Raw genomic sequence first — 27,340 nt, forward strand, 5'->3', positions numbered from 1 at the left:
CCTGCCTATAACCTGGCATCTTCAACTCCAACACCACCCCGGCCTTTGGGTTGGGAGAGAAATCAATCCGGCACCAACACCAGGCCCTATCACCTCTTCCTGTGACATTACCCCTTTCACAGATGGGGACACTCCTGAACTCATCTCAGTGCTCTCTGAATGCAGACAACCATAGCACGAGACTGGAATCCCTCAAGCGGACACAGGGGAGAAGTAGAATTTATAAATCATCCGGTCGTTGTGATCCCCTAGTCTGACCTGCTGTATAGCACAGACCAGAGACCTGCCCTGAATTAATTCCTGCTCGAACAAGAACAAATCATTCAGAAAAACAGCCGGTCTGGGTTTAGAAGGTGCCAGTGATGGAGACTCCACCATGACCTTTGGTAAGTTGTTGCAATGGTTAGTTACCCTCCCTGTTGTAAATTGACACTTTATTTCCAGTCTGAATTTATCTTCTTCAACTTCCCCAGTCACTGGATTGTGTTAGATCTTCCTCTGCTAGACTGAAGAGCCCTCTACTATTAAATTTCTGTTCCTTATGTAAGTACTTGGGAACCGATCAAGTCACACCTTAGCATTCACTTAATTAAACTAAACAGATCTAGATCCTGGAGTCTCTCTGTGTGAGGCAGGTTTTCCCGTCCTTGAGTCACTCCTGGGGCTTTTCTCTTAGCCAGCTCTAATGTATCAATAAGTTATTCTAGTAGCCCTTTAACTGGGGTGGGGAAGGAAACTACCTTACACCTAGCACTGTCTGATTACTGTTACCTTCCACTCAACTGGGACAGGGAAACCAGACTAGTCAGTTACACACTAGCACAATGTTATGCTGTGAGGATCACAAGCCAGAAGAGCATGTGAAACTCACAAAAGCCAGTTCACCGGGGAATTTTAAAGGGAAAGAGTAAAAATTATTTCTTTTCATTTTAGGTTACTGGCTTCTGCATCCCTTGAGCTAGTTTCTACAGCCCTTTGAAGGCAGATACAGACCTGAGAGCAATGCTTAGCTTGCCCTCCCTCCTTTTTAAAAACATAATAAAAATATTTGTCAGCCTCCCATTTCTCTGCATTAAGTGATTTCCTCCATCTTCAGGTACTAGCCTATAAACTACAGATTAAGGGCCCCCTCCCTACAACAGCCTTATAAAGCATTGTCAAATCTAATTACATTTACACCTAAACTCTAGACATAAGACACCAGCTAGCCTTGATCACATCAACATCAGGGGAACATACCTTACAGAAAGGCCAAACCAAAACAAGTTCTTCTCAGTAGCTTCAAGCAACTGCTTAGCAGAGCAGCTACACCTCTGGAGTTAATAACAAAGCCCCCAGGTTTGAACGCTTTTGAGCAACTCGGGTGCTGTGGTTAACAAGGCTTTAGTTTTAATCAGCGCTCATTACCTTCGGAGTTAGTAACAGACAAAGAGCTCAGTGTGTTTGCCCGGAGGGCAGCCTAGTGCCATGGAAGAAGACAATCCAGCTCTTCATTTCAAAGGTCAGATGTCTGATCAACCCTTGGCCAATGAGTATAGAGTCCAACCTCCTGGGCACTTTTCCTTTGCTCTGTATCTCATGAGAGATAAAGGAGTCATAGAACTTCTTGTTCGGGCCTCTTCCTTCTAATCTTTCAATAAATAACCCACTCACCTGAGGGCTCTACCTAGCCTGTGTTTGCATTGACCTGGGATGCCCCAGTACAGATCAGAGAGGTTTGCTATGAGGAGGTGTTTAGCATAGTGTGACTCACACACTGTCACCTGCCAGAGCTGGGATGTGAACCCAGGACTTCTGCAGCCCAGGCCAGGCCAGCCCCCTGTGCATTAGGCCATGTTGCATCTCTCCAAGCTACTCTGTGGTAGGGTGACCAGACAGCAAGTGTGAAAAGTCGGGACGTGGGGTGGGGGTAATAGGAACCTATATAAGAAAAAGATCCCAAAATTGGGACTGTCCCTATACAATTGGGACATCTGGTCACCCTACTCTGTGGACACCACTTTGAACCCCTTGGATGTGCTGTAATCGCACAATGGTGAATACGTGAGGCACAGTGGGCTAGTGGTTAGAGCCCCAGAATGACTGACAGGCAAGCTGGCCTGCTCACCTTTGAGCTCTGGGTGAGAAAAACGCCATTGAAGCACAAGCGGTTCTCGTTATCTTCACTCCAGAGATGTTACCACACAAGCAAAAGTACCTGATAAAGTGACAGGAGCAATTCACTTGGGTGAACTTCAGGGTAATCTCTATGGGATCTGGATCACTGTGGCTAATTACAAAGGCAAGGGACTTACTAAAAGCCACGTTTCCATATACAGGAATAGGGATAATCAGAGGACAAGCTGCCCCCCTGGCTAAGCTGGTTGTGTAGTATAATGCAGCTCATTCTGTTTTTCTCTTCCCAGTAAAGTCCCCCCCTCTGTTACACTTTTTGGCGTTTCGTTCCTTCGCAAGGGTTAGTTTTATTTTTCTTAATGGTCCCTGGCCGCTGGGCTTTACGTTCCTGGCCAGCTAGCAGTATTGCCGATCTTCTCAAGGGCAGCACCCCTGGATGTCTGGCCAGGGCGGCTTGTCAGCCCAAACACGGGAGGTGCAGTCCACCCAAGAGTTCCCAAAAGCCACAACATCCATTTTGCATGTTTGTTTTTATTGACTTGATATTGACAGATTTAAGGGCAAATTGGGGGTGGATTTAAATGTCACAACTCGCTCTCTGCAGTAGCCAAACACCAACCCCCAGAATTCAAAGCATGTGGGGCTGCGCGAGGCTCAAATCTCGGTATAGCGGAGAGTGCCTCACGTAATTGCCTTGTTCCCATAGCAGTTCACCACGCCCAGGAGGCATTTTATCAGGGCATTGCTGGGGTGACCGTCTGCTGCTGCTTCTTCCTTCTAAGTAGCTATTACACTATACGTTGAGGGGAGGAGGGAATTAGTATTTTGTGATTTGTGTCTCACCTATCAAAATAGTCAGGCACCACCACAGCTTGCCCAGCAAGGAGTCGCATGGGTGCCAGAAAAGAAGGGAAGAGGCGTAAGCCACCCCTCAGGGGCATGGCTGGTGACGAATCGGGGGCTCTGGCTGAATCACTTCTGAACTGGGGGTGACTTTGTGAAATTGTGTCATGAAATGACTGGGTCGTAGGAAACCTCCATGCCCAGGCTGTAGTTAGTCATTGGCGGCATGTATGTGTGATCTTTCAGTGCGCTGCCCCAGCTCTGTGCAGACGCGGCACACCTCAACCAAACGGCCCAGTAAAACCACAGATCCGTTTCAGTAGCGACGGCGCTTGGTCAGGTTTATTGTCAATGAAGCACGGTACTAGTATCCCGTTGACTCTATAGAACTACTGATGTAGTATGTATGCCCGTTACAAGGGACCAGCCCAGTGAATGGTGGGATTTTCCATTCCCCCCCTAGGCCAGACAAAGACACTCCCTCTAAGACCTCTTTATACCTTGATGCAAACAAGTTACGTGTTGCCTCTCTGATGTGGTTAGTTACCACCCATCACCTTGTATATACTGGTTCAATTAAAACATTTCTATCCATCACCCTGTCATCCTGACCTTATCTTTAAGAGGGGTCAGCATGTTCCTGTTATCTTTGGGGAATGTGTTTGTACCGTACTTGGTATCGGGGTATTTTGGTACCACACTTCCGGAATGTGCTTGTATGAGTGGTGTGACATTCCCCTCGTGTTATATGGACCGGTGATCTGCTAGGTCACTCCAATCCTTGACTCTGGGAGCCAGTCTTACCCTGCTCTGCTGTGAGAACCCCCACTCCCGGGCTGTTCACACACAGCCTCTAGCATGTAAGCTGCTCCCAGCTACGTGAGTGAGCACTTTTGGCCAGCCACTGCTTGGACTGTGCAACCGAATGACACTAGCCAATATCTCCGGTCCCAGACACAACCCTAGGAATCTCCGTCTTGCAGTGTCATTATGCCCGCTGGACACTGCAAGCTTATGTGAGTTTGTCAATTTAACAAAGAAATTGATATGTACCAGCCTTGTTATCCCAAGGAGAGTCTCTGACATGCTTCAAATCAAACACACTGCTTCAGGTAGAATAAACAAATTTATTAACTAAAAAGATTGACTTATAATGACTTACAATCTAAGCACAACAAGTCAGATTTGGTCAAATGAAATAAAAGCAAAACACATTTTAAGCTGATTTTAACACTTTCAATGCCCTTACAAACTTAGATGCTTCTCACCACAGGCCGGCTGGTTGCTCTTCAGCCAGGCTCTCCCCTTTGGTCAGCGCTTCAGTCGCTTGGTGGTGGTGTCTGTAGATGGCGGTGGAAGAGAGAGGAAGAGCATGGCAAACGTCTTCCCCTTTTATCATGTTCTTTCTTCCCTTCTGGCTTTGCCCCTCCTCCCATTCAGAGTCAGGTGAGCATTACCTCATCGTAGTCCCAAACTGACCAAGGGAAGAGGGGTGACTCACTCGAGAGTCCAATAAATCCTTTGTTGCTGCCTAGGCCAACGTCCTTTGTTCCTGTGAGGCTGGCTGGGTTTGTCCCATACATGCCCTGATGAGGTGTGCACTGCCCCTCTGCTCCTGGAGAGTTTTGCCGGGGCTTGTTGTAAGCCATGAGGACACATTTTCAGCCTGATAACTATACACATGAAATTACAACCTATAACATTACTATAACAATGCACAGTGCATCACAAGCCTTCCGAAGACACCCAACATGACAAATTTTGCATTGGATATCACACAATCATATTATAAAAATGAACGTGGGGGTGCTGGGTGTTCCCCCGAGGTACAGAGCATCACAAGTGGTCTGTGCCTACCACTTCTCAGGAATGTTTGTGTTTTTGCAATACCAGCCATGTTCTTGCAGGTTCTGTGAACTTGTAAGCAGGCATGTTTTATAACAGGGCCTGACTTCTGCTCCCAGCTTGACTCTTACTACCTTTGCTTCATAGCAGCAGGGCTTGACCACTACTTTAGTTCAACCTTGGGCCTCATATCAGGTCTCTTACACCAGGCCTCATGTCTCAGGCTCTCTTTCTACTACACCGGGATCCCCCAGGAGTTAGCAGGGCTGTCAGGCCAGAGACAGGGGCCCTAACCACTGCACCATCCTGCCTCATCCCAATGTCCACTGGGGGACGTTCAAGCCCCACAATCATCTCAGAGGAGTAAAGAGCATTCTGGACAAGACACCATCCCCTTAGGCATGGTGCCTTCCTAACCTTGCAAATCCAGAAGGGCTGCCCGAGTCTGTAAACCCCATGGGCCTGTTTCTGTCCAAATGAGCCGAGGAATTTATTCATAACTAGCCCGGATCGTCAAAAGCACTTTATTAACTGTCTGATCTCCACCACCCGCACAGGAGGTAAGGCAAACAGCTCCTTGCTCACGCCAAGCTCACTAGAACATGCCTGCATGGGTGCACCAGGTCTCAGCACAGTCCACGCCTTCTGCAAACAAGACACCAGATTCCAGCCGTGACAAACTTTCACAATGTCCCCTGATTGCCGTGTTAGAACTCCCCAGGACTTTGATGGGGTTTATTGCACAATCGCCTTGGCTGTGGGCCTGTGGCAGAGTGTTCTGGCTTTTTTATGACAGCAGGAACATTTTGCTGGGGTTGGCCGAGGAACAAAAGGAAATGACCCAAAGTATTAAAATACGGTTAACTCTTTCACTGGCCAAGTGCTGCTCTGTCGCAGCCTCTGGAGAGATGATAAATACACCTTGAAAATACCAGAGCTCCCCTGGATTCCTTGTTGATGCAGCTAAGGACCAGATCATAAAAATCATAGATCAGGGTTGGAAGGGACCTCAGGAGGCCATCTAGACCAACCCCCTGCTCAGAGCAGGCCCAACCCCAACTACATCATCCCAGCCAGGGCTTTGTCAAACTGGGCCTTATATATGGTTTTACATCAATACTAATACTAATTTAAGTGGTGCTTTACAAACAAATATAGACTCCCACACCTGCTCTGAGGGCTACTAGAGATTATCACCATGGTGGCCTAGTGAACAGGGGCGGCTCCAGGCACCAGCGCACCGAGCGCGTGCCCGGGGCGGCAAGCCGCGGGGGGAGGGGGGGGTGGCCTGCCAGTCGCTGTGAGGGCGGCAGTCCCGCGGCGGGTACGCTAAAGGTGCGGGACTGGCATGTCGCCGAAGCTGCGTGACCGCGGACCTCCCGCAGGCGCATCGCCGGACCGCCATGTTTGGGGCAGCCCCGTGCCTCAGTTTCCCCACCGATCGCATGGGGCTCGCGCGCTGCTCCGCGTCACAGCGCCCCTGGCACGCGCAGCGCGGGGGGAGGGGCATGTAGCCGGCGGCCCCAGCAGCCCCTGGGGGCGGGCCCTGCCCCACTTCCGGCCGCCGGGGCTGCCCCCTGACAGCAGCTTCCGGCCCCCCCCCCAGGCGGATCCGCGTGCTGCGACGCAGCCCGACGAGGGGCGGGGCTAAGGCCAGCCACTGGCACGCCCCAGGCGGGGTGGGGGTGGGGGTGGGGACGCGATTTCTCGCTACAGACAGGAGCCTCCCTAGCACGGCGCATGCGTGAGGCGAGGGGCTCCCGCGGCTCCCACACGGTCACTTCCGGCGCGCAGGAGAATATGCTTCCGGGTCACGCCCTCCTTCCCCCCCGCAGTCTGGGCACGGCTCTGGTGTCCGGTGAGTGGAGCTGCCTCGTGCCACTCCGCGTGGCTCCGGAGCTGGCCCGGAAGTCCCGCCCCCTAAGCCCCGCCCCTCTCGGGAACCCCGCCCCCTCCTACCCCTGGAGCCCCATCCCGGGTGCGACCCCCCCTCAAACCACGTGCACCGCCCCCCCCGCGTCCCCTCCCGAGCCATGTCCACGCTCTTCCCCTCGCTCTTCCCGCGCGTCACCGAGTCCCTCTGGTTCAACCTGGACCGGCCCTGCGTGGACGAGAACGAGCTGCAGCAGCAGGAGCAGCAGCACCAGGCCTGGGTGAGCGGCGGGGTCCCCGGGGGGTGAGCGGCGGGGTCCCCGGGGGGTGAGCGGCGGCACCAGGCCTGGGTGAGCGGCGGGGTCCCCGGGGGGTGAGCGGCGGCACCAGGCCCGGGGGGTGAGCGGCGGCACCAGGCCTGGGTGAGCGGCGGGGGCCCGGGGGTGCAGCGATGGGCGTCAGAGACCCAGTGCTGAGCTGCTGATGCCGGGGAGCTGGGCTGCAGGGAGAGCCCGCCTTCGGAGGAGATGTACAATTAAGGTCCTGGGCTCTTGGGGTCATTAGATTCCCCTGGCAGTTGTTTTGTGAGCCCCGGGGCCTGTGGGTAATCTGTGTAAATTCACAAAAAGAGCAGGAGTCCTTGTGGCCCCTTAGAGACTAGCACCTAAGCTTTCGTGGGCTATACAGCCCACTTCATCAGATGCATAGACTGGAACCTATAGTAGGAAGATATCTACACAGACCGAACATGAAAAGGTGGAAGTAGCCATACCAACTCAGCAGGAAAAAAACAAACTTGTGTAGTGATAATCTAGATGGCCCATTTCAGACAGTTGACCAGAGGTGTGAGGATACTTAACATGGGGAAATAGATTCAATCTAAGGTACCACAAGTACTCCTGTTCTTTTTGCGGATATAGACTAACTCGGCTGCTACTCTGAAACCTGTGTAAATTCAGCCTGTGGTTTCAGTTGGATACAGTCTTCTCCACTTGCTGGCCTAAGCACATAACACAAGGCAACTTTTTAAGCAGCTGCCACCCAGAAGTGGCTGCATTTCAGCGGCACTTTACCCTTGAATCTTTCGTGACCCAAGCGCTCCAGATTACTTAGCAGCTGGCATAATGGATCAGACAATTGTTCCATCTACTCTGGCGTCCTGCCTCTGCCAACAGCCACTCCTGGATGCTTTAAAAGAAAGGAAATAGCTTTATTGCGCAATACCTTCCCGGGGAAAACCCAGGCACAACCCCTCAGACAGTTGATTTGCAGGGTACTGTGCTGAGGCGTTGTGTAGCATCAGCTTTTTCAGACTGACTTTCCTCTGGCTGTTTTCCCCCTCAGCTGCAGAGTATTGCTGAAAAAGACAATAATTTGGTCCCTATTGGAAAACCTGCCTCCGAGGTAAGAATCCTGGCACCCTTTTCCTGTGCTGTAGGGTTTTGGTTGTTAAGATCTGGAGGTTGTGCGGTTAACAATCCAATGTGCTGGGTTTTTAACTGGCTAAACAGGTGCACATAACTTCCTGCTGAGGATTCTGGGTAGTGTAGTCCAGTAGAGCGCTCACCTGTGCTGAGTAGTACTATAACTACAGCCCCATGAAATTATTTTTATTGGGTTTTTTTTGCGGGGGGGGGGGGGGGGGGGTTTTGGTGTTGTTCCATTTTATCCATGTGGGAGGCAGGGGGAATTGAGTCTTGCCCCTGGGCGGAGGTGGGAAGCCCGGAGAGGCCAGGGCATTGGGTCTTGCGTGGTGAGGAGAGACCCAGGGGGGTTGCAGGGCAGCGCCTCCTGTCCTGCATGACTGGGCCCGGTTCCCTGCTCGGAGCGTTGCGACACGGCGCACAGGGTCAGCACCGCTGAGGTTTGGCCTGGCTGCTCCTCCGTCGTGATGACAATGGGGTGGCCAGGCCAAATTTGAGTGAGTGGCGCTGCAGCCCTGCGTACCTGGGTGCAATGCCCAAAGCAGGGAGCCGGGCCCAGCCCCTTGGGAAAAGAGCCACCTCTGCAAGCGAGTTTGTTTAAAAGAGAACGGGATAAATTCATGGCGGTTAAGTCCTTTAATGGCTATTAGCCAGGATGGGTAAGGAATAGTGTCCCTAGACTCTGTTTGTCAGAGGGTGGGGATGGATGGCAGGAGAGAGATCACTTGATCATTGCCTCTGGGGCACCTGGCATTGGCCACTGTCGGTAGACAGGATACTGGGCTGGATGGACCTTTGGTCTGACCCAGTACGGCCGTTCTTATGTTCTTATGTTTTATTTTGTGTTAGTTCCTATTTGCAAAAAATTTGTGGGACCCTAACTATAATTAGAGCCAACACTAGAGGGCGTTGGAACACTCTGTTCACATGTGACTGCCAGGGGCTCCTGGAGGTCAGCTCCTTAGAAGCTCCCAGTGATCTGGAAAATGACGAGACCCTCCTCCCCTCCCTCAGGCTGGGAGCACCAGGGAGGCCATACACTCAGCCCACAATCTGGAGGGGCTCATTGTATTCCCACTAGCCACCGCCTCTGGAAAGGCGGTCTCCATGAAGCGAGACCCTGGTGGGGAGGAGGGAGAGATTCCATGCTAGGAAGCGGGGTGAATGGGAAGTGATCTGCTGTACTCTGCGACTCTCCTGTGTTCGTTAGTGGTGCGGTTCCTCCATGGGTCTGATGCTGAGTGGGGAGGGAGTGTCTCCACCCCCGCCTTACCAGCTCACCACCCTTGGTGCGGAACTGAACTACAGGCTATGGGAGATCTGTGGGCCCCAGCATGTGGGTGGGTGAGCCGGAAGGGCTGCTGAGAGGAGGGAGAGTGCTGTGGGAGCTGAGGGCACTGAGTGCTGGTGCAGGGGGTTCTGGGCCAGAGGACGGGTTGATTCCTAGGGTTGGGGGAGGGAAAGCGCCGCCACGGGAGGCAAGAGCTGCAGAGCCAGGGGAATGGGGCTTAAGGGCCGGCTGGGGAGCGGTGCTGCAGGGGGCTGACAGCTGTGGGTTACCCTGGTGTCTGCAGCATTACGATGAGGAGGAAGAGGAGGATGACGAAGACGATGAAGACAGTGAAGAGGATTCCGAGGACGACGAGGACATGCAGGACATGGACGAGATGAACGATTATAACGAGTCCCCGGACGATGGGGAGATCAATGAGGTACGTTGGGGTGGGGCCTGGTGAACCTCAGCAGCCGAGTGACTTTCGCGTCCACAGATCCCAGCGCGTGGGAGAACACGCAGAGAGGTGGCTGGGATCTGTGGACGCGACACCACCCAGCTACGTCCATCCCCCAGCAGGGAAAGCAGCGATGCCCAGGCAGGGGAGCAGGACAGGTCAATCTGGGAGTTTCCCTAGCACCCCCGAATCCCACGTGGGAATGAGCTGCCTGTTCATCCAACCCCAGCTCCAGTCTCTGTTCCTGACACTGGGCTGATGAAACAACCTGCCCAGATGCCTCACAGGACCCCCCATCGCAGGGGTCTCCAGGCAGCTTCCTCTCACTTTCTCAGCCCTGCTGGTAAATCCCTCCCCCTTGCTGCAGGAGCCCTGTCGGGAGCCGGGAGAGCTCCAGGGATTGGTATTATTTCCAGAGACCGGAAGCAATTCCGAGCTGTCTCAGTGACTTTTCCAGTCACCCCCCGGGAGCTGGGGAATATCACTGTCCCAGGGCTTGGCTACACTTGCGAGTTAGAGCGCATTAAAGCAGCCCCGGGCGCCCTAGCTCACTCCCCATCCACACTGGCAAGGCACGTAGAGCGCTCTGACTCCAGGGCTACAGCGCTCCTGGTATTCCACCTCGGCGAGAAGATTAACACTTGTTGCACGTTGGCTGAAACACCCGGGTGTCAGTGTGGACGAGGTGTTGCATTACTGCGCTCTGATCGGCCTCCGGAAATGTCCCATAATCCCCTTAAGTCAAGTGGCCACTCTTGTCATTGCTTTGGATATGCCCTTTGAAAGCTCCATTTCTGACAGCCGGCTGCTTATCTGCTCCAAGACAAAGCAAATATTACTGCGGAATGCTGTGTGTGTGAGAGAGAGAGGCGGTGGCGGCGGGGGGTCTGCTGCTATCTGAACTTACAAGACAGCATGCTGACATGCTCTCAGCCCCCCAAAAACCCACCCCCCACACACATACACACAACATACTCCCTGTCACACTCTATCCCACCCCACTCATTTGAAAAGCACGTTGTAGCCACTTGCATGCTGGGATAGCTACCACAATGCAGTGCTCTCTGTGGCCGTTGCAAGAGCTGCTAATGTGGCCACACCAGTGCTCCGGCAGCTGTCAGTGTGGACAGACTGCAGCGCTTTCCCTACCGCGCTCTCCGAAGGCTGGTTTAACTCACAGCGCTCTACAGGGGCAAGTGACAGACTGAGGCACAAAGATGCTGGTTTGTCCCGTGTCACTTAGCAGCAGAGTTGAGAATAGAACCCAGGAGTCCTGCCTCCCATTTCCCGTCTCTCCCTTTCACAACATGTCCCTTCCGAGGGCCAGCCTCACTGTGGGCTATCCGCTGGGAATGGACTCGGGAAAGCTGAAGGACTATCCTTCCTGTGTCGTTTGCCCAAGGTGGACATGGAAGGAGCTGAGCAAGACCAAGACCAGTGGATGATCTGACACGGCTGCATCTTGACCAGGTTAAAGGCTGCTGGCGTCCGCTGGAGCTGAAGGAGGGTAGGAGAGCTCTGCCTTCTGGCTTGGCATTGCCTACGGGCATCAGATGGGACGTCTCGTCAGCACAGGGTCTGATGGACAGCAGCACTTGGAAGCCCTGGTTAGGGAAGTGTCCCTACTGCTGTCTGTCTCGTGATTATTTTGTGAACCGAATCTGGCTCAGCCTCAGGCCCCCCAATGGAGCCAGCTGGAGAGAAGCTTTCGGTCTCAGCGCCTGCCCATGTTACCTGCGCCAGGCAGCTGCTGTTAACGTACAGCTCTACATGGTATCACGGGACGACCAGGGTGGGACAGAGCAGCCGGGGCTGGCTTTGTGCGTCTCTGGCGCTCACAGAAATGTGGGGGGTTTCCAATAAATAACACTTCAAAACAATTCTTTGAGGCTTTTTAATAGTAGTATTACAGTAGCACCTGGAAGTTCACCCAGGATTAAGGCCCCAGTGTGCTGGGTGCTGTACGTATATTTAGTAAGAGACCGTCTCTGTCACTTCATATAAAGGGGCTTCGCCCTAGCATAAAGCCAATGACCGAGGGAGCCGTTCTCATTTCACCTAATGGAGAGTAACCGGGATGCTCTCCTGTCATTTCATTCCCAGAGTGACACATCAGAGAGCGCTTTACAAACCCCCCTGTAACGTCCGTCTATCGCGCTGGGCCCAGGAAGTCCCCGGCGGCCAGGCAGTTTAGCTCAGCAATAAGTGGCCCGTCAGTGGCTTTGTTACAGTCCAAAGAACAGACAAAACCAACATGTTTCTCATGGCTTGGCTCACACGGCCACATCTGGTCAGCAGCCTTTGCAATCAGGCTGCCCTGAGATAGGCCCCCGATTGCCGTGAGGCAGGAGCACAGTGCCTGAGTCGTGTAGATATGGGGGTGACGTTATGCCCCGTATTCTTCCTAGAAATAGGGTTATGATACGAATATGGTCTAACTAAGAGAGACTGTGCAAGATGGGTCTTGTACGATATCAGTGGAAAGGTTATGATTTACTGAATGTGTTTATCCAATTTGTATGCATGTATCGTTGTATCTGAAGCTGGGAATATTGACCATGTCTCTGTATTTCAAATAGGCTACATTGGATGAGGCCAAACAATGTTAGTGGCTTATTGAGGAAATGCACACAAGCGCCACCCCAGGAACTGTGTGCAGTAGAAACCTCTCAGAGAGAGCTCTACAGAATGGGAATTCTTTGACCCAGGTCACAGCAAAAAAGCTTTCCAGTAAGTGGGGGGAAGATATAAAAGAGGGACAATGACAACGTGAGGGGTCCTCACTCTCCCTACAACAACACAGCTGAAAACACCTGAGGAACAAAGACTGATCTGGGAGAAGTGATGGTCCCAGGCTAAGATCTTTAGCTTGTGTAAGAAAACCTGGGAAAGCCGAGGCAACTTGTGCCTTAAGAATCTGCCAGCCCGTTTGTCACTGAGGGTGAGAATTTGTTCATTTGTATCCTACCTATCTAGTGTGTTAAGCTCAGTCTGGGGCTGTTGTTTATTTACTAAGGTAATCGGCTTTGTTCTTTTGCTGTCCCTTTAACCTGAAGATTCACCTTTCGTGCCTGTCGCGGTGGGCCCCAGTAATGAAGCTCACTTTGGGATCTGCGTGGCCCCAAAGGCAGGTGTTTGGCTCCATCCATTAGAGAGGGTGGGGCGAGACACCAAGTTTGGCTCCAGGCCCAAAGTTGGGGGGTGGATGGATGTGGGGCTGGGTTGATCCTATCTCAGGCTCACTACAGTGTGCAGAAAATGCTTAGCACTTAGCCAAACACTTCAAAGGGCTTTCAGTGGCAGTGCAGTGGGTAAGGTACTTATCTGCCCCAAGTTAAGAACATAGGAACGGCCATAGTGGGTCAGACCAAAGATCCATCTAGCCAGTATCCTGTCTTCCGACAGTGGCCAATGCCAGCTGCCCCAGAGGGAATGAACAGAACAGGTCATCATCAAGTGATCCATCCCCTGTTGCCCATTTCCAGCTTCTGGCAAACAGAAGCTAGGGACACCATCCCTGCCCATCCTGGCTAATAGCCATTGATGGACCTATCCTCCATGAACTTCTCTAGTTCTTTTTTGAACCCTGTTATAGTCTTGACCTTCACAACATCTTCTGGCAAGGAGTTCCACAGGTTGACTGCGTGTTTTGTGAAAAAAATACTTCCTTTTGTTTGTTTTAAACCTGCTGCCTATTAATTTCATTTGATGGCCCCTAGTTCTTATGTTATGAGAAGGAGTAAATAACACTTCCTGATTTACTTAAGTCCCAGTCTTATTAATCTCTCCTCATACAGCAACAGTTCTCATCCTAATAATTTTTGTTGCCCTTTTCTGAACCTTTTCCAAGTCCAATATTTCTTTTCTGAGATGGGGCAACCACATCTGCATGCAGTATTGAAGATGTGGGTGTACCATGGATTTATATAGAGGTAATATGATATTTTCTGTCTTCTTATCTGTAACATACAATAGTATCTGAGCTCATCACAAGCCACCATGGATTTATCCTCTCACACCCTAGGCACAGCAGTGCAGTTATCCCCATTGTACAGAAGGGGAACTGAGGCATGGGGAAAGTGGGACCTAGCCCAAGCAAGTCCGTGGTAGAGCAGGAAATTGAATTCAGCTCTAAGTCAGCACCCTAACCCCTGGACCGTCCTTCCTCACTGTAGGAGCTTAGCACCTTCCATCTATGATAGATCAGTCCATATTTTACTCTAAACTCTGCCTTGTATTGCCATCTCCTAGGGTTGGAGTTAAGGTTATAGGGTGATATTTTTGGGAGTTATTTAAATATTGTGTCTGGAGGGTGGAGATATACCTATCTCATAGAGCTGGACGGGACCTCAAAAGGTATATACAGTCCAGCCCCCTGCCTTCACTAGCAGGACCAAGTACTGATTTTTGCCCCAGATCCCTAAATGGCCCCCTCAAGGATTGAACTCTCAACCCTGGGTTTAGCAGGCCAATGCTCAAACCACTGAGCTATCCCTCCCCCCAATGAAGTGACTTTTGAAGCCTGAGAGAGGAGATGTGTCCCCCTGGCTTTACTGTCTGGTTTTTGTAAATGGGGTTTAGGAACCTTTTAGCACAGAGGTGAAATGACTCGCCCAGTGAGCCAGGAACAGAGCCCCGGCATCCTGCCACCCTCTCTGCTGGCCTGGGTGGTACGCGCTCCGGCCTGCTTGGCTCAGGGAAACCAGCTGATTACACTCAGGAGAACCAGCCACTCACTAGTCCATGCTCTGTGCTCAGACCCATCTCCCAATCCCAGCTGAACCATAGGGTTCTGGTGGCCCTGGGTAACAAGGGCTGTCCCCTACATGAATGGTGCTCATAGTAACCGTCTGGGGGGGTGGGGGAGCGCAGAGCAGGGGAGCTTGGTGTCACTGGGGGGAAAGGGGTTGCTTCCTAGGGTGGACACCCGCTGCAGGCTGCTTTGCTGCGTGCTGAGGGTCAGCCCAGCACTGCACAGGAACCCCGGAAAGACAAAGGCCCTGTCGCAGGACACAACAGGAGGGCCAGGATGACGGGGCTGCTTTCTTCTGGCCCTTTAAATCTCCAGAAAGGGAAAGTTTGGAGGAGGGATTTGAGAGGGGGCCTAATGCCCGTGGGGGAGGGGCTAGGTCAGCAGTCCCAGGTGTAGGAGAAGGCATGAAGATAGGAGCAATGGGAGGGGGGCGAAAGGGAGCGAAAGGTGGGGGGCAAACAAAACCTCTTTGAGTGGTGGCTGCAGCCTGGGTGTGTGCACGCGTGCGCTGCTCGTTCATACAGTGCAGCAGACCTATCCGGGAGACTCCCGTTCCTTCACAAACAGTGCAGCTTGCATGGACCTGAGTCTCATCTCACAACCGCTGGTGTGAACGCAGAGTGCTCTGGAGTTGCTCTGGATTCACGCCAGTGGAAATTAGAACAGACTCTGGCCCCTATACACACAGAGCAGAGACGGGCTCACGTGCAGATCGGGCAGCGTGGCGAGGCCGTACGCACGTGGGCACACACCCACCCACCAGCCCCAGCCTTTGGGCATCTCTACATGGCCCCCAAGCCCAGACACCCCTCAGCTCTGGTGCAGCACCGGCTGGATCCCTGGCAGGGCAGGACGGGGCCCAGCCTGGCAGCCCCACCTTGGCCGTGAGAGCTCAGTCCAGGCCCATGTAGGTGAGTTCGGCCATGCCGTCGGGGATGGCCCGGAAGTACTCCAAGCTGGTCCTGTGCATCTTGCACTGGTACTTGCCACAGGTCTTGACGTACTGCAGGAAGTGGGGCGCGCCGGGGAAGACCACGTTGTCGGCCACAATGGTGGCTCCCTCGAGCAGCAGGCCGTGGGCCTCCAGCAGCTGCAGGTCCCGCAGGTAGCAGCGCTTCCAGTGATCCATGAAGACAAAGTCGGCCTTGAGCAGGCCGTGCTTCTCCTTCAGCTGCGGGATCACCTCCTCCGAGGCGCCCACAATCAGCTCCACCTGCGCTGGGGAGAGGCAGGGAGGTCAGCGGGGGGTCCCCCCAATGAACAGCATGGCCCTCCTGCGGGATCTCATGGCACGGTGCAAACCGAGGGGCCAACCAGCCTGGGATCGGCCCTTTAAAATGCAACCGTCTCTGGGGCAGAATTCAGCAGCTTGTTCAACAGCCAACTGGAACGCTGCTCGGCCATTTGAGACAGGAAGTGGAGAGGAGTAGCTCAGCCAGTTGAAACCACAGGGGGACCGGAGGCAATTGACACTCAGATCGCACAGTCTGGGGAAGTGAGGCTATGAGATTGGGCGTTAACCAGTGTCTGGGCCAAATTCCGAGCCAAGGAATTCTGTTCTCCCATCTGCAATTCCCTTGGCTGGGGCCTATGCTGGCTGCTGCCCCCCGGTGCTGGAGCAGAAAAGCTGTCGGGTTCTGCCCCCAGAGCCACTCTCTCCTGGCAGCCTCTTTTCACTGAGGCTAGTTCAGAATAAGCTGGGAGCCAGCCATGCCTCTATAGTCCATGGAAAGCACTGGGGGAGGGGGCTACTCACAGTGTCCTCGTCGAAGCCGGCCAGGCGGATGACCTTCTCGGCCACTGCGGCATTGCGTGGGTCCATCTCCACGGTGTAGAGCCGGGCACCCATGGGCAAACACTGGGCCATGAGAATGGTGGCGTAACCACAGTACGTGCCCAGCTCTAGCACGGTGAGCGGCGTGTTCTCATAGATCAGACGGTCCAGGATCTTACCTAGAGGGCAGAAGGAGCCTCGCCAGGTCAGCTCACCTGGAGACGCGCGCGCCCCCTCCAGCCCCACACCCCAGGTAACCCACCCAGAAGGTGGAAAAGCCTGATGGGGCCATCTGGGCTCCCCAACCTTGGCCAGGGCAGGACTGTCCCTTGAGGTCTGTTCCCCAGGGCTCTGTCCTCTCCAGTTCTGAACACCCCAGGTAACACGGCTCCTAACGGGGAACTGATGTAAATCAAAAAGCGTTAAATCACCAGTTTTAATCGGCAAGGAGGAAACCTTGTTTTAAATCATCAATTTCAATCACGTTTTGCGTTTGTACTTTTTCGTTACGTTTCCTCATGAAAGATTGCGGCTCACTGGTTTGTTACCATTGAAACATGTTGCGTTGCAAATAAATCTAGCCTCTGTAACTAAATGGGGGGCTTGTTTTGCCAACCCGGAGGCTGAGCGACAGCTATACACGTTGACTTAAGCAATGACTTCGCTTCACGGGCATTTCTTTAGATGCTTCATTTTTAGGTTTTTTTGTGTTAGAAAATTGTGAATGATGCATTTCCTTTTACTAGATGGTTAACTTTTTACTTGTGATTTGTGTGAAGATCTATTTGAATAGAAATTCAAATTCAATTAAAAATGCAAAAGAAAAAAAAAATTTAAACTAAAACTACCTTACATATGCTCAGGGCCGCCGAGAGCAGGTTCGGGCCCCCCAGCAAGGGCGGTGAATGTTTTTTTTCGGGTCCCCCAGCAAGGGCGGACCGGCTAAACAGGGCCAACGAGAGCGGGGAGAAGCCGGGCCCCCTTCCGGACCGCTGGGCTCCGGTAAGGCGACGAGAGGGGGGGAAGCCGGGCCCTGGGCCTCCTTTCAGACGGTTGGGCCCCGGTAATTTGTACCGGCTTCCCCCCCCTCGTCGGCCCTGAATATGCTGCATACATAAGAAAAAAAAGTTTATCAAAACATATCTTTTATGTAAAACTAACTGATTTATTAAACCAAGGAAGTATGATGTGTCGTTAGTGAACTGAACTGATTGTTTCTGGTCACCACGTCCTTCAAGATTTTAGAACTAGTCGATCTCACCCTCTCACATACCTAGTTTTTATTCAGAGATTGGAAAAGGAATACAAGCTTTCCTGCTTTTTCAATTCCCACCTGGTTTAGGACATTGAATGAACTAGTCATTGAACCAAACTGGCTGAATAAACTGAAATGAAGAAAATATTCTCGTTGCAGCTGTAGAAAAGGCTACTGGTGTCAAAAGCTGGTTTAGCCCTTCAACAAACTCTGCGTCCAAGGTCCGGTGACTTCCACCAGTTCAGTAATTTCACTTTCTTAAAAACTTGGCAGCAAACATGCACTACTTAGTATTTTGTGTATTTAATTTAGATTCTAATAAATTATAATAAGTTTAGGCCTTAACATAGGTTGCCAATTTCAAATTTAATTTTAAAGAGGTTTATTTAAATCAAAATAAACCTTGTATTTAATTTAAATGTTAAAAAATCCAATTTAAATAAAATAAAATCTTTTTTTTTTTTTTTAATAATCATCCTTTTTTATCCATCCTGGCTCTCAGCCTCACCATCTGAGTGATGCTTCCCAGAGATCCTGTTCTTGGGACAATGTCTTTGAGAGGCTACCTAAAAGTCCCACTTCACCCCATTACTTCCAGGTGTTTCTAAGGAGGCAGAATGGCCTTGTGGTCAAGACACAGGGTTTGGCATTAGAGCTCCTAGGTTCTGCTCCCAAGTGCTGCCACAGTGATCTCAGGCAAGTTACTTTCCTGCTTGGTGCCTCAGTTTCCCTGTCTGCAAGGAAGGTAGCAGTTAGAGGCTAGTGTTTGTATAGGGCCTTTAGGTGCTGTGTCAGTGCTGAATAATAATAAACATTTGGCACTCCTTGAAGGGTAGGTGCTAGAATAGGGCAAACTCTGAGTTTTCTTCACTGCCTTAAATGATTCTCCCCACTCCTTGACTTTTTACACCCTGGAACTCAGTTTACAAGTGGCTTTGCTCAATTCCTCGAGTAGATCAGACTCTGTCCAGCAGAGGGCGATGATGACATATACATAGCGGCTCTTATAAATAGTCCCCGTTCCTCCCAACCATATCCCATTCCTCCCAGGAAAGCTCTAATGGGGGTGTGATGCTGCTGGAGAGATTCCCCTCCCCGGCTCCCCACCAGCTAACAGGGAATGCAGCCCCCACTGCTGATGTCCCACATTGTTCAAGGGGAGGCGCTGGGTTAAGCACAGCTGTGCTCCTCCACACATGCCACCCCAGCTGCGGGTGGGACTACGTGATGTGCTGGCCCTATAGACAGCAGGCAATTTCTCCCCCTACCCTCAAACTCGCTCGCGCGCCTCCCGACGACGCAGCCCTGTTCTCAGAGCGCGTCTGGCAGACGGGTCCGTAATCACGGAGCACTTTACTCTGTGCCGTGGGCTCATGGCAGTGAAAGGCCAAAGGGTTTTGCAATGCTGGGACCGCTGCCCTAACGCGCCAGCCATCAGCCTGAGCAAAGAATGGGGCCACCGGCTGCGGCAGTCTCAGAAGGCAGGGAGTGTGCACTGCACGTAGGGGGACATTTACCACATACAGTCTCAAAATGGGGTTTCAGTGGGACTCCTAGGGTACTGGCTGTGACACTCCGCACCCCATACTCACCATAGGAATATGATTATGCTATAATTATGATGCATCTTGTACAGATATGTCATTGCAGCCAAAGACTGAACGTCCGGGGAGGCTAATTCCCCCATCCCCTAGATCAGGGTTCCTGCAGGTCCGGGGCAGGTCCGGGGATACTTCACTGAGGCTGCTGGACACAGAGACCCTGTGGTTCTCGCTGGCCCCCAGGGCTCAGTGGCTGACGCAGCCTGTGCTGTTTAGTTTCCTGGCACGGCTCCTCCCTGAGGCCTGAGCTGGCAGCTGTGGACGGGACCCCCCGGGACACGGCTGTCCCGATAGCATAGCGTGCTGCTGCTCTCCGGTCCCCCAAGGAAAGCTGGGGTCTAGGCTGGCCATAGTGAATCAGCGCTGGGCCAGACCCAGGTGTATTTGTTTCCTGGCACGGCCCTGGCGTGTTTCCAGCGTCAGCACCTCCCACCCAGAGCGGCTGCTCTGTCCTCCCAGGCTCAGCAGGCTGGAAACTTAACCCTCTGCCTGCAGCTCCTGGTATAAACCAGGGGACCCTCCCCCTCCTCCACAGGGAGCGCAGTTGAGCGGGGGGCAGGTCTGGCCAGGCCGGCTTCCCCACACTGCTCCCTCTGTGGGAGCCAGGCACTGCCCGGACCAGGGACCCTGCCCGAGCTGGCTACTTCAGGCTCCCGCAGCCCTGGGCTGGTTCATTTTAGGAGGGCTTGGGGGGCTGTAGCAGGAAGGCTCCCTGGAAGTCAGTCTCAGACTCCTTACCAGGAACTCTCCCTCCTGGCCTGCTCACTGTAACATCCTAGCCATGTGGGGCTGGGGCTGGCCTCGCCTGCCCAGGCCTGCTGAGAGGACAAAGGGAGGGCCTAGATGAGCTCCCCTGTAGCTCCAGGGGAGCTACCTAGGGCTTGGGGAGCCAAGGGAGCACAGTTCTAATCCCAGCTTCCCACATGGGAGTGTTCATTAGTGATTGTGTCTATAGGAGACACTTTCATCCCCTCCCATTGGGAGGCCAGGAGTCTGTTCTTTCCCCCAGCGTGGGGGCTTCTGCTGCAAAACTCTTCCCCATGGAGCCATCTAGTGAGGATTCAAACCCCCTGTGATGTTGCAGTCTATATGATTTTATAAAAATATGCTAATGAGTGAATATAATATAACTGGAATATGCTTCATGCAAAAGATCTCTTGTAAAGTATCATTACAAAGCTCATAATCTACTGAGTGTGATCATCCTATTAGTATAAACGTACCATTCTTGTATCTGAACCTAGAAATATAAAATATAACTCTGAGGACCTATTGTCATTATGCAAAGTTTGGGCCATTAATGGTGGTTTGGAATCTTGATGACTCCCATTAACCAGGACAGTTGTCTGCAGATGGCTGTGTTTTACCTGTAAGTCTCCCTGTATACGTGTGTGCTGGCAAGTGGGCAATGAAGTCTTGCAGTGACATGTGATCATATCACCCTGAACTGGAATCCATCTTTAACCTGGTACTTTTCCAGTGGAGGGGGTGGAAACCCAGAGGGACAAAGGGTTCCCGCCTATGCAAAAGATATATAAAGGGGTGAAACAGAACAAAGGGGAGGAGGAGCCATCATGAAGAATCCCCTAGCTACCACCTGAGCTGGAACAAGCTCTGTACCAGGGGAAAGAATTGTGCCCAGGCCCGGAAGGTGTCCAGTCTGAGAAAAAAATGTACTGAAGCATCTCTGAGGGTGAGATTATCTGTATTTAGTTTGATTAGACATAGATTTGCACATTTTATTTTATTTTGCTTGGTGACTTACTTTGTTCTGTCTGTTACTACTTGGAACCACTTAAATCCTACTGTCTGTATTTAATAAAATCACTTTTTACTTATTAATTAACCCAGAGCAAGTATTAATACCTGAAGGAGCAAACAGCTGTGCCTCTCTCTCTATCAGTGTTCTAGAGGGCGAACAATTGATGAGTTTGCCCTGCATAAGCTTTATACAGGGTAAAACGGATTTATTTGGGTTTAGACCCATTGGGAGTTGGGCATCTGAGTGTTAGAGACAAGCACACTTCTGTGAGCTGTTTTCAGGTAAACCTGCCGCTTTGGAGCAAGTGATTCAGACCCTGGGTCTGTGTTGGAGCAGACGGAGTGTCTGGCTCAGCGAGACAGGGTGCTGGGGCCCCAGGCTGGCAGGGAAGGCAGGGGTAGAAATAGTCTTGGCACATGGGGTGGCAGCTCCCAAGGGGGTTTCTGTGATCCAACCCTCACCCCCAAATCTGGACAGCAGCTGCTTTGACCACTAGGCAGCATGCTCCTGGCTAACAGAGCTCGCTCTCTAGAAACCTTGGAGGGGAAAGGTCGGTCAGCTCCCGCAGCAGCTATTCTAGAGCCAGATCTATTTTGAGGGAAGAATCCCTGCGCTGGCCTTGCACACTCGACCGACGTCCATGGATAGCGCAGAGTTCCCTGCAGAACGTGCATTCATTCCGGCTCTGCCAGGGTGGGGTCTCAGGCCTGGCTCACGTGGAATTTGACTGGGCTAAAGAGAATGACAGCGTCTGGGTGCTAAATGGTAATCCCCTGCACAGGTCTGTCCTGCTCACCCGCCCCTGCCTGGTTCAAAGGGAGAACAACAGCACAAAGACACCATGATGAGCTGGCTAGTGGCTGTGTGCACCGCTGTCCTGTTCTAGGTGGAGTCAGGTCTGCTCTCCTGTGTGTCATAAGCCCTATACTGCACAGCTGTTAATGGGGATTCTCACTTGGCAGAGGTTGGAGCAGAAGGAGCTGCGTTCCATGCCCAGTGTTGAAGTTCTGAGCAATCATGCTGGGCAGCACAGGAATGTAGTAAGAGGGCCAGGCTGGTGCTGGGGCAGAAGCCCTGCTGTTGTCACCACAGTATATGATTCAGCAGGGAGCGTGCTGGAGCAGCACTGAATTAAGGCCCCAGTGTGGTGATGAGGGGCTGCATAGGGCAGGAGGGGACATAAAACGCATTACTTGTGGCCACTAACGCTCACCGGGTATTTCTCACATGAGTTGTGGGGTTAATGCATGATATAAAAACTTAATAGAATGAGACTGAACTCCTGTGTCCTGGCCAAATTCCATCTGGGGTAATTACAGTACTTTTTACACCTCCCTACATTGCCAGTGGATTTGCTTTTTCCCCCCTCTTCCTCTCTCAAATGGTCATGTGACGTTGCTGTGTGCTGTTGAACCGCTGCTGGGTTCTGCCCCAGAGGCGGCTGCATTTCAGTGCCGCGCCCCCTCCGGGCTGGGCGAGCCCTTACCTTTGTGAGGCCCCACGTTGCTGAGGTACTCGCAGTGGTAGCACCACTGGTCGAAGGTCTCGAGGATGTGGTGGGGATCGCCGGGGATGGCATGCGTGAGGACGTACTGGAAGGCCCGCTCCTCCCGGGAGATGCCCGTCAGGCAGTCCTGCAGCCGGCGCACCAGCACCGCCCGGTAGAAGAGCAGGAAGTAGTGCCGGTAGCGGATGATCAAGGTGACCAGGAAGGGGATGAAGGCCAGAGCAATGGCTGGGGAGACCATCTCAGCAGCAGTGCAGAGCAGAGGGTGGGTGGGAACCCCACAGACCTAGAGACCAAAGGGCGGGTGAGGGGGCCGGAGCATGGATCCATCTGGGTGAGTGTAACCTGCTGGGCCAGGGATGTTACGTATCCTCCTCGAGCAGCTGGCCCACATCAGAGGATAACCGCCTACTACTACTACCAGCGATTTCATACCCTTCGCTTGCTGCTTGTGAGCTCACCGGGACGGGAATTGTATCTTCCTAAAGCGTTGGAAAAGCTTGTGAGATCTACCCTAATACAGCTGAGGCATAACCTAGCTAATGGGGTGTATGTGGGGATTTTTACCTCCCATTCCCCTCCTCCCACCCCGCCTCCTGCGGCAGACGCAGAGCCCAGCTGCTGCGTGTCAGCGTCGGAGCAGAGCTGTCAACATGTGGAAACCGTTCACAAGGGACAATCAGCCAGAATACATTGTGGGGGCGGTTAGGTTCCCAGCCCAGGAAGAGTCTGGTTTGGCCTCGTCTGGCACTTTACACATATTACAGTAACTACTTAGTTGTTGTACTCCTCTCTTGTAGGTGCAATCCCCTCCCCCCCATGTTGCAGATGGGGAAACTGAGGCACAGAGCCATTACAGCCACAGTCTCCAAACTTGGGCATCTGAAGTGAAGCACAAAAGCCCTGAGGTTTCTTAGGGGCTGGTCACCCCGCAGTTCCCACCAAAGCTGAGAGAAGCTGGAGGCGCTCGGCCCGCTCGGGATTTCAAAGCCTCTCTCTGGCCGCCCATTTGAACGCCCCAGGTCAGAGGCTCACGTTGCATCGTCTCTGTTACAGCGGGGTCGGGAGCCACTGACGCCAGCGGTTACTGTTACCAGCCTCAGCGCCTGGCTCAGGCCCTCGCTCCGCCCTCGAGCCGCGCTGCCTCTGGCACTGGTGAGTGGCCCCTCAGGGGGGCCAGGTCTGGCTGGCTCGCTGGCAGAAGGAAGCTCCCTGCAGCCCTACACCCAGGTCACACCGGCCCTACAGCTGTCCCTTGTTATGGGAGCTTCCCCAAAACTCAGGGCCTGGATTTCCCAGGCGTGAGGGGACAGGGAGCAGATTTCAGCCCGCGTGACCCATCTGCAGAGGTTGCCTGGCTCTCTGCAGGAAAGGGCGAGGTGATGGCTCAGCCTGGGGTCTGCTCACGGCTACAGTAGCGAGTGGCCCAAGCGGCCCCCCGGCGCGTTTGTGCGTGTCACTGAGAGCAGGAGCTCGCCGGTAGCTGTTTAAATCAACCCTGAGATTCTCCTTCACACAGATAAGACTCAGGGGGCCCCTCCAAGCCTCCCCCCCGGCCCCGAGTCTGGCTTTCCATCAGGAAATCCAGTTACCAGGATCCTCAGGAGTTCCTCCAGCGTCGGAGGCCCCCCAAGGTGGCGCAGAGCTGCCCCAGCTGTCCCTGTGCCAAGCCCCACTGCAGCCTATGGCGCCGGTGTAACCCCGACAGACCCCAGTCGTTGGCGGGCGGGATCAAACCGGGGACCTCTGAGCTTAGTGCATGAGCCTCTAGTGCTGCGTGAGCTAAAAGCCACATCCCTTCCCCCAACACCCCCGTCTCACGCCCCTCTCCTGCCCCACTTCCCATGAAGTGTAGCCAGAGGAAAATGCTGCCTCGTGGATTCCCCTCAGCCAGCCTCGGGCTCCCTGCCCCAGAGCTGTTCGGAGGGCCTTGCCCCAGTATCTGCTGCCGCTGTATCTTCCTGCTAGGGCTGCCCCTGTCTCCCACGTTGCCTGTAGCTAGCATGAGATGAGACGAGCGCCTACCTGTCTGTTCCTTGCCAGCCTGCAGCCAAGGGATGGTCTGCGGAGCCTTTCGGCGCTCGCCCGGGCACCGCTGGCAGTGAGAGACCAGCTGCCCTCCCTCAGCCTCGCTACCCACTCAATTATTGATCGTGTAACCCAATACACTGCAGGAGCCCAGCTCGGGTTACTGGCCCCGTCTGTGCAGGCCGCGGCGCTGCCCCTTTGCCGGGCAGCGCCGCTGGGCTGAGCCCCCTGGCTCTCTGCTGCGGACACCCTGGAAAGGTTCCTCTTCTCTGGGGGCACCTCGGCCATTTCCAGGGAAAGGGCACCGGGCATATGGTGCACCACTGCCTGGGGGGGGGGGGGGGGGGGAGGGGCAAAGAGCTGCAGGCAAAGTGCAGTCAGCAGATGTTGCTGAATGTCGATGGTCCGTCCGGTTTGCACCAGCCACTTTCCACGCTGTGGGGGCAGATCTTACTCACGGTGCTTTGGTATTTCAAAGAACTGGGCTAATTGCTGGCCAGCCCCTCAGGAGGTCGGGTATTATAATTAACACCCTAGGGTAAAGCTAGCAGCAAGGAGGGATAGCTCGGTGGTTTGAGCATTGGCCTGCTAAACTCAGAGTTGGGAGCTCAATCCTTGAGGGGGCCACTTAGAGATCTGGGGCCAAATCAGTACTTGGTTCTGCTAGTGAAGGCAGGGGACTGGACTCGATGATCTTTCAAGGTCCCTTCCAGCTTTATGAGGTAGGTATATCTCCATATATATTAAGGAAGTTAGGGGATTTGCCCAAGGTCATGAAGCCAGTGTCCTATGTATCTATCTTTGGGTTTTCTCCGGCAAACTTTGCCATCGTATCTAAGTGCTTCCCAGGGAAATTACATCTGCTGGGCAAGGTTCCCAGTAGGTCTCCTGGAGGCTTCTGCTCCTTTCTCTTCCTGGGCACGGCAGGAAATCCATAGTGAGGAGGAGGCTCTTCACGCCCAGCAGTAGCCGGATGCTGGATTCATCTCATTTCCTTGGCAAACTTATTCCGTAGCCAAATCCCTCCCCCGGCAAACGGCTTGGGCCCGAGCCTCAGCTGGTGTCTCAGTGCAGCTCCACTGCTGTCACATCGGTTTACACCATGTCAGACTCTGGCCCTGTACCTCTCACTCCTGCACTCTGGGGCTGCACTGTCCCGGAGGACACAATTGCCTGGGCAGGCCACGACTCACAGCTGGAGATGAGTCCCGCCCTGTCGATGAGAGGGGTTGTGGGGGCTCCTAAGGAGAGTCAATCCAACCCCCCCCCCCCCCCCCCGAGTCTCCCAGACAAACCTCTGTGTCTTTGGTTTTCTATCTGTCCCACGGGACTAATAACAATGTGTTGCAGTGTTTCATTGATGGATCTGAAAGCACTTGACAAAGATGGAGTCACAGGCGTAGCCCCGTGCTACGGATGGGGAAACCGAGGCACGGAGAGATGGGGAAACTTGCCCCAAAGGCCTCATTGCAAACAGGAATCTGAACGATTTGTGGTATTTCCAGGGCACACATCACCCTCCCCTCTGCAAGCCGGGTGGTTATGGCGGGTCCCCTGTCACCTAGTCCCTTTTATCTTACCGTTCCACCCTGTTTTCCACAGTGAGATTTCCTATAGTCCAAGAGACGCACTGCCTCTTTGGGACCTCAGCTGTAACCACCGAGCCCGTCCCCCCAACCCCTGGCTATACCCCCCCTTTACCTGCCCCCCATCTCTGACAGGCACTGCCTCTTTGGGACCTCAGCTGTAACCACAGAGCCTATCTGCCAGGCAACCCAGGATTAGGGTGACCGGATGTTTCACTCCATATTCTTTATGAAAATATGCTTACAATATGAATATGACAGAACTGAGATATACTTTATGCCAGATGGCTCATGTGAGAGATCATTGGAAAGGTTCTGATTTACTGAATGCGATTATCCAATGTGTGTGCCTGTGTCATTTCTGTAGCTGAAGTTAGGGATATTGATCTGTATTTCAACTATGCTACTTCGGGTGACGCCCACTGCTCACACTTCAGGTACAACAATGGAAAAGCCAGGCAGGGCTGATGGCCCATCAGCGAGGACAATGGACTGGGAAAAGACTTGGCCTTCCTGAGGACGCTCCCTACTGCCACTGACTCATGGACGCTGTGATCCTACAGAGTCAGTTGGTCTTGTCACCTGATACTAAACATTACCTGGCACTTCTTGTAACTTTCCACTGGAAGGGGGGGAGGGGTCAACTTTGGGAAACAAAGAATTCCCGCCTTGTGTCCATCCTATTTAAGCATGGGGAGGAAGGCAAACGGGACTCCCCCTCTCCATGGCCTGTCTGCCCAAGGACTGCAAAAGCCACCTGAAGGGAAGGCAAAGGGGGAGTCCAGACTGAAACAGGGGTCTGAAAAGGAAGATAACTGGAACTCTGAACCACAGAAACTTTGCAACCTGCCTAAAATAACATCTAAGGTGAGAATTTATATTTTGTAACCTGTTTCTTAAGTATATCAAGCTTAGTTTGGGTATTTTGCTTTATTTGGTCAGTAATCTGCTTTGTTCTGCCTGTTATTTCTTATATTCACTTAAAATTCACCTTTTGCAGTTAATAAACTTATTTCTTCTTTATCATATAACCCAGTTTATGTAATTTCTAATTGGGGGGGCAAGAAGTTGTGCATATCTCCCTCCACATTGAGGGAGGGGGCGAATTTCACAAAAGCTTTGGGTTTGTCCCCCTTAAAGGGAGTGGACAGTGTCGGGGCAGATCCCGAAGGTGAATCTTTCCTGAGCGGATTCTGTCTCTCTCTGTGCCACTGGGCATAGCTGGAAGAGGCTGGTGAGCCTAAC

General features: G+C 52.9%; 2 protein-coding genes across 4 annotated transcripts; one reads left to right on the forward strand and one right to left on the reverse strand.

The window, feature by feature from the left end:
* Positions 1–6,785: 6,785 nt before the first annotated feature.
* Positions 6,786–11,709, forward strand: ANAPC15 (anaphase promoting complex subunit 15). 2 transcript variants are annotated; one of them, XM_034759228.1, is made up of 4 exons: positions 6,792–6,956; positions 8,020–8,079; positions 9,674–9,811; positions 11,232–11,709. In XM_034759228.1, the coding sequence occupies exons 1-4, from the start codon at positions 6,837–6,839 to the stop codon at positions 11,277–11,279; spliced, it is 366 nt and encodes a 121-aa protein (XP_034615119.1). In that variant the 5' UTR covers positions 6,792–6,836; the 3' UTR covers positions 11,280–11,709. The 2 variants fall into 2 exon arrangements, with proteins under 2 accessions (XP_034615120.1, XP_034615119.1); XM_034759229.1 differs by lacking the exon at positions 8,020–8,079 and having other exon boundaries at positions 6,786–6,956.
* A 3,309-nt stretch (positions 11,710–15,018) lies between these two features.
* Positions 15,019–22,722, reverse strand: LOC117871344 (transmembrane O-methyltransferase homolog). 2 transcript variants are annotated; one of them, XM_034759230.1, is made up of 3 exons: positions 22,461–22,722; positions 16,339–16,535; positions 15,019–15,795 (listed from the first exon to the last, which is right to left on the reverse strand). In XM_034759230.1, the coding sequence occupies exons 1-3, from the start codon at positions 22,720–22,722 to the stop codon at positions 15,475–15,477; spliced, it is 780 nt and encodes a 259-aa protein (XP_034615121.1). In that variant the 3' UTR covers positions 15,019–15,474. The 2 variants fall into 2 exon arrangements, 1 of the variants encoding a protein (XP_034615121.1); XR_004644204.1 differs by lacking the exons at positions 15,019–15,795; positions 22,461–22,722 and adding an exon at positions 19,204–19,306 and having other exon boundaries at positions 16,433–16,535.
* Between the last annotated feature and the right edge of the window lie 4,618 nt (positions 22,723–27,340).

Source organism: Trachemys scripta, chromosome 1 (genome assembly GCF_013100865.1).
Source record: "Trachemys scripta elegans isolate TJP31775 chromosome 1, CAS_Tse_1.0, whole genome shotgun sequence".
In the NCBI taxonomy this organism is placed as follows: Eukaryota; Metazoa; Chordata; order Testudines; family Emydidae; genus Trachemys; species Trachemys scripta.